This window comes from Pogona vitticeps, chromosome 3 (genome assembly GCF_051106095.1).
Source record: "Pogona vitticeps strain Pit_001003342236 chromosome 3, PviZW2.1, whole genome shotgun sequence".
Classification (NCBI taxonomy): Eukaryota; Metazoa; Chordata; class Lepidosauria; order Squamata; family Agamidae; genus Pogona; species Pogona vitticeps.
Genome location: NC_135785.1, coordinates 187,379,487 through 187,386,202, shown reverse-complemented (window position 1 = coordinate 187,386,202; position 6,716 = coordinate 187,379,487). Strand labels below are relative to the sequence as shown.

At 41.7% G+C, this 6,716-nt stretch overlaps 1 protein-coding gene across 4 annotated transcripts in view; it reads right to left on the bottom strand.

The window, feature by feature from the left end:
* Positions 1–1,802: 1,802 nt before the first annotated feature.
* CNKSR2 (connector enhancer of kinase suppressor of Ras 2) overlaps positions 1,803–6,716 on the bottom strand; it is a 234,762-nt gene continuing 229,848 nt past the window's right edge. For all 4 annotated transcript variants that reach the window (XM_020789172.3, XM_020789171.3, XM_072994295.2 and 1 more), the window contains 2 exons: positions 5,941–6,137; positions 1,803–4,910 (listed from right to left, as the gene is read on the bottom strand). In XM_020789172.3, the coding sequence (XP_020644831.2) occupies positions 4,695–4,910; positions 5,941–6,137 (413 nt within the window). In that variant the 3' untranslated portion in view covers positions 1,803–4,694. The remainder of the gene's footprint in view (positions 4,911–5,940; positions 6,138–6,716) is intronic.

Sequence of the window (6,716 nt, the reverse complement as noted above, 5' to 3'; positions counted from 1 at the left end):
GCATATGGTGAGTGGTGATCATGCTGCAACGCAAGAAGGGGCGGATGGCTTGCCTTAATTTGATTATTTGTTCCGGAGGAGTGATCACCCTGGCTACAGTAGAATTGAGATTTGCTCCAAAATAATCTACAGTTTGAGATGGCTGCCGATGAGGTGATTGACCTGAAGACCAAGCTCCGCTAAAGTCTGTAGAGCAAAGGTAGTGTCCCTTTTGGCTGTGCTGCATGATTATGCTACTATCAACAATTGTCTATATATGGGAACACTGTGATGTTGTGTAGACGAAGGTAGGCAGTGACTGGAGCCATACACTTTGTGAATGTCATTGGAGCAGTAGACAGGCCGAAGGGAAGGACACAAAATTGGTAGGCACTATCCATGAAGCAGAATCAAAGGTATTTGAAATGATTTTTGTGGATTGAAATGTGGAAATATGCGTCCTGTAGGTCTATAACTATGAACCAGTCATCTGGTTGAAGCAGAGGGATGACTGATTCGAGGGTGAATATGCAAAAACGCCGGACAGATGTAAGTGTTCAGTAGTCACAGGTTCTAAAATGGGACGGAGGCCTCCATCCTTTTTGGAGACTGAAATAGCATGAGTAGAATCCGTTTAGAGCATCTTGGGGAGGCACCCTCTGGATAGCACATTTCTGAAGGAGTATAACCTCGTTCTCTAGAGCAGGTGAGTACATTGTGGGTCTGACATGACCGACAGGAGGAAGCTCCTTGAATTCCAGCAGGTAATTGAAATGTATGATGGGTAGCATCCAAGTATCCTTGGTGATGGTGGACCACTTGCTGAAAAAGGGTGCCAGTCTGGGATGTTGGGCATAGTCTGGTAGAGGAGAGTAAAAAGTATTGTTGGGTTTTCTTAGTAGGTCGATGGAAGCTTTGTCTGCGATGAGCTGGAATCTGAGATCGGAAGGGAGGAGCAGCGGAAGATGGTTGCTGAAAGCTAGATCTTTCGGGAGCCTGAGGTGGAGGTTTCTAGGGACAGTAGGGATGTTGATAAGATTGATGAAAAGTAAAAGGTTTGTGCCATTGATTGCGCTGATACCTAGGTTGCTGAATGGCATACGATTGAGCAGTCTTGCGGATTTTATGCAAGTTTTCCATTACCTCATCGGTCTTCTCGTTGAAAAGACCGATGCCATCAAAAGGTAGGTCCTCGATGCGGGTCCTAGCATCATCTGTGATTCCAGAAGGCCACAGTCATGCATGTCTTCTACGGGCAATAGAGGAAACTAGAGACTTAGAAGCTGCATCAGCAGTGTGACGGGCCACCAGACATCATTGCTTGGCTAGAATAATTGCCTCAAGATGAGTGTTAAGAGCTGCAGTTCTGATGTCCTTGGCAGCAGCTTGGAGGATAGGCAGGATCTCATTCCACATCTGCCTGTGGTAGGCCACCATCGCGGCTTGGTAATTGGATACCCTCATCAGAAAAGAGGCCAGCAAGTACAAAAGACGTCCTAGTACATCTAGTTTCTGCCCTTCTTTATTGATGGGGTAACTGATGATTGGTTGCCCGCCCTGGATTGGTTTGATTGAATGATGATTGAGTTTGGCGGAGGATGCTTAATCAAAAATGTTGTATTGGTACAGTGAGTGTGATAGTGGTTCTCCACTCATCTGGGAATCTGCTGAGATGTTGAAGGTTTGTCCCTCGACTCCTTAATGAGGTCCAGCATTGCAGGGATAAATGTTAAACTCAATGGAGGAGATTTTTCTTGACTGATGTCCTCAAATATAAGATCATGCTTTGGAGGAGCTGATTGCTCAATATCCAATTCTAATGATTTGGCCATTCGTAGAATAAGTTGAGCAAAGGAAGTAAAATCTCCAGATGGCGACGGTGGGTGCACATCCGCAACATCAGAACCTGGGGTTGGTAGATGTAATGGTGATTCCCCAGATGTCTCAGAAGGAGTATCCTGATCTGAAACTGATGATACTGAAGATTGCTCAGAGTCAGAAAGAGTGGGTGAGGGAGAACGGTGATGATGTCTGGAGACAGAAACTAGAGGAGCTGAGACCTAATGAATGGGATGCGATGTAGATAAGGAGACATCCTGGTGTGAAGTTCAAGTTGTCGGTATGGAAGAGTGCTTTCATCGAGCCAGTTCACGATGAGTCAACTTGTGTCGAGCTGGAGCTTGGTCACGGAGAGGAGCTTCAGTGACAGGCAAACAGTGCTTGGATTTTTTAGATTTCGATACCGCTGGGATGGGCTCGATGGTGACTCGACGTCGACGGGCCATAAACATATCGTGCCCGTTTGTGATATTGATAGTACTCCGAAGCAAAAGCTGGGTCATATTGTTGGTATCGATATCAATTGTAGTCACCATACTGAGCAGCATTGTAAAGAGGCTATTCATGTCAACGAAAGGCACGGCGCTAAGAGGGACATGGGACAAATATCACCTCTCGATACTGTGGTGGAGGAGAAATGTGGTGCCACTTTGTCATCCTCTTCCTCGGAAGGGACTGTGAGATCGATGCCTCCAAATGGGAAAGGTGTGTAACAGTTGCCCGCCCGGTCGAAACAGGTCTAAAATGGGCCGAGGCCAGGCTGGATAGGATATTGACCTCTGAACGGCCATGACTGAGTGATAAGCTTGGAATTGACACTGACGCTTGAGCCCGAACAGGGAGGTTTGACCTCCCACTTCAGAGGCACAGCCTTGGTCTGGAGCCTCTCTCGACAACTCCTCTAGAATTGGTGAAGGAAGGGAGATGTGCACCGCCGGAGATTCCTGAGGCTGATGTGGTTTAAGGGTTCATTTAGTTTTCTTCTGCTTGACCTTGTCTTTATCCTTTTGCCTCTTGCTAGAATGGGTCTTAGCAGAGACCGAAGAGGTCTTCGACATCAATGTTGATGTTGATATTGACAGTGACTTTGAAGCCTTAGAAGAAGCCCTTAGTGAGAGTATGAGAATCACTGGAATAGAAGACTCGGATCGAGTCAGTGGAACTGGGGTGAGTTCCATCTTAGGGCTAGTCAGTAGAACGGACGGTGCTAAGGATTCCTCCCACAAATGGAATCTCTGACGTTGAAGTCAGAGTTTTAGGGCTGGTTTAGTCAATTTCTTACATTCCGAACAATTTTGAGTCTAATGACTCTCACCCAGACAGAATAGGCAGCGATTGTGGCTGTTGGAGAATGGAATTTTCCTGGCACTCATCGTACAACGTTTGAAAGGGCCCGAGGAGGCCATTAAAAAAAGGGAAGGGGGGGTAAAAGGGGGAAAGAACAAAGAAAATAACTCACAGGAAACGTCCGAAAATGAAAAACTTGATCAAGTCCGTAATCCAGAAGAGTAATCGTAATTAGTCCAAAGGTCAGTATATCATAAACAATCAAAAGAATCACAATCACAAGGTCTAGGTCAAAGAAAGTCCGATTTCAGCAGCGGCTAAAAGGAAGTGAGGTAATAGGCGGGTGGAGCATGTGCACCATGGGGCAACGTCCTACTAATCACGTCTTTTAAAGCTCTAGAATATTCTGAGGAGTCCTGCGCAGACGCAGTAAAACCCATTTGTGCGAATTCACAGAGGCCACGAAGAAGAAGTGATCTCCAGGGACCTCTATTTAAAAAAGAGAGCATTCATTTTGTGCATGAAAGTGATGCCTTTTGTAATTTTTGTGTTCAACCCCTGCAATTCGCCCATTTCTCCCCCCTCCTGACAAACACACAGAAAAAGGGATTCTATTGTTAGCTCAGTAAACCGATTAAACCTATTTAATTTTGTGCCTTCCTCTTTGCCAGAGCTTTCAAGGTTCAAAAGCGTGAAATTTCTCAAGCTGATATTTTCAAAACATTTAAAATGCTGAGCTAAAAAAAATATTGATGGGACCCTTTGATTAACAATATATATTTTAAAAATCCTATTTTGAACAAGAAGAGACCAACCAAAGAATAGTAATATAGTATATGTTTAAATATCTGTGTCAGAATTGAAGCACAACAGCCCTTATCCTCATATTAATTCTGTGCTATAGATTGTCTCCTAATCATCCTTCAAAAGACTGAAAAAATGAAGCTTTGACCCTTTTAGCCCCAAGCATATGAAAGTCTTCTTTTTTCTTATTCCCTGACTCTATTCTTTAAAATGCAATCCTAATTATGAAAAATACCTAAAATATTCCACCAAATATAAAACTTTAGTTGTCACACTGGTCAAAACAAAAGCTGCACTTTGAAAATGAAACTCATTACAACAGTTATATACTATTAAAATAGGAAACATATTGACCTTCAGTGGTAAAACACCATTCTTATGCCAACTTACCTTGCGAAATCAATATAATTCTCCAAAATATCTATTAAAGTTTTTTTTAATTGTTAAAGACAATGTTGTGATCCAAAGAAGCAGCATGTGTTTTTCTCTTTAGTACGAAAACTGTGGCCACCCCAAAGTCAAACAAAATATGCATGATTATTTCTAATGACTGCATATTCCTTCCTTGGATCATAACCAGTGTTTGTAAACAAAAAGAATATCAGCAGCGTAAAAAGTATGCAAGTTTCTATTCACACAATGACCACGGAAACTGTACTTTTACTCATTTCCGAAACATTAAAATAGATACTCCTGTAAATCGATAGAAAAGCTATTCTGTGCACTTGTGTAAAGGTCTGGAGAGTTGGAAAGGGCAAAAAGGAACACAGGCATTGTTTTTCTTCTTATACATGTGTTTCAATATAGGAATGGGTATGTGCTAAAGAGTCTAGAAGTGCATCGACTTCGTCAGAATCGTTTGCAGCATCCTCTGCAGGATTGTTTTGAGAATGATCCAGGAAGAGGTCAAGGTACATTTGTTTCCAGTCTTGAAAGTCTTTAGATGTCAAGCCTGGATTATCCAGAACTTTGTCAATGATGGCTACTTCTTCTTCTCTGGCCTAGAGGAAAGATGAAAAACTGCTATGAGCAATGAGGAAGAAAACAATCTCCTCGGGGACTCTGGAAGTTCTAGACTGTGAGCATTCCACCCGTTTCTTAACAGTAAGAGATTGGTTTTTTGACTAACAAATGGTTGTTCACCTCTTCTTAGATGGCCAACTTCTTACACCTGGGAGATGTGTACAATTTCCAGCCACAGCTTGGAAAAGTTTTGAAGTGCCACTCATTAAATCCCTCAAGTAATTTGGTCAGGGGCCATGTAAGCTAAGGAACTGCAGGAGCACCACTCAGAAAAAGTAAGTGGTTTTGCAGGCTCTAGCCTTTTTAATATAGTGTGTGTATGTGTAGAATTGTAAGGGTCAGGGGACAGAAGGGGAAGGAGAAGCAACAAAATAAATGGAACACACACACACAAAATAAGGGATAAAGGCACAAGCATCAAGGATTTCTCCCAACCATTTAGGGAACCTGTAGTTGGTACACTACTGGCCACAGAATCTTCAGAACATCCATTCTCAACAGGGGCCCTGCAACATTTGAAGGGGGGCACAGGCTACAAATAATTCTTCACACACCACCCTATAAGGTTTGTTATGCCACTTATACAATCCTGATTCAGCCTCTATTATGTTTATGGCCATGACAAAAAAAAGGCTGAAAATGGCTGCTTTAGAATATGGCACTATGATTACCTAACAGATGTTGCCATTAGATCACAAATCCTGGAAAGGAGGTACAATCATTTCCTCTTCTAAAATATAAAAAAGCAAAACAACACTAACTGAACATCTGTGGCTTTACCAAAGATAAGCATCAAGTTTTTATTTACAGCTGGATGGGCCAGAATTGATTAATTATTATAGGGTTTTTTTTAAAAGGAACTGAAATAAGTGTGTTTTTTAGTGTTGAGAAACAATGTAGTTTCTTAAAAAGCCATTTTTCTCCACAGCATTTTCTCATACCTCCAAAATATTTTGTGTGGCACTGTTTGGAGCTGCTGTGACATTCACTCACTGCTCATTAATTTACCTTTAAAGTGCTTTTCAGAATTCGTAGTTGGTGCAGTTTTTCATTGACTACAGGATCACTGCATCTTTTAATAAAAAACTTCTTATACTCCATCTTTGTAGAAATCTGCAGGTCTCCTAAAGGGGACAAACTAGCTAGTTCCAAAGATCTGTATAAATTTTCCAGAGAATCTGCAGGTTTTTCTTCTACGGTTCCAGCTGTAAGAAAGAGAGAAAAAAAACCTATATAGATTTCAAGCATCAGTCTAAATCAGTGTGTTCAAATTATGTAATGGCAAACCTAAACCAAGGAATGTTAACAAATGTGACAAAGTTTTACTGCAAAGAAACATTTCCTCTACAGGAAAAAGTGTGTAGATCACAAGTGGTCAATCTCTGAAAGTTGAGGTCTCCTAATCCATTGGGGCCACACACACAACCACAATATGTGGCAAACAAAATAAGCGTTTTTACCTTGGACAGTGCCATTTTTCTTTTAAACGAAGCATACATTCGTCATATACTTTGTTTACAAGGCAATACATCGTTTGCACTGCAGAAATCTGATGGTTAACAAAGCGCATGAGGAATGTTTGTTGTGCATGAAAGTTAAAAATGGTGCTGCTAAAGATGAAACCACTTATGGGGTGTTCTTTTCATGGCAAAATGGACTACGAAACATGCAGATTGCAAGCTGTGTGTTTTCTATCCATGGTGACTGGGTATTTATGAATTTTTAATGCAGTGTATATATAATAGGAACTTGTAGCAAATTGAATGTTTCCATCACATGGCAAC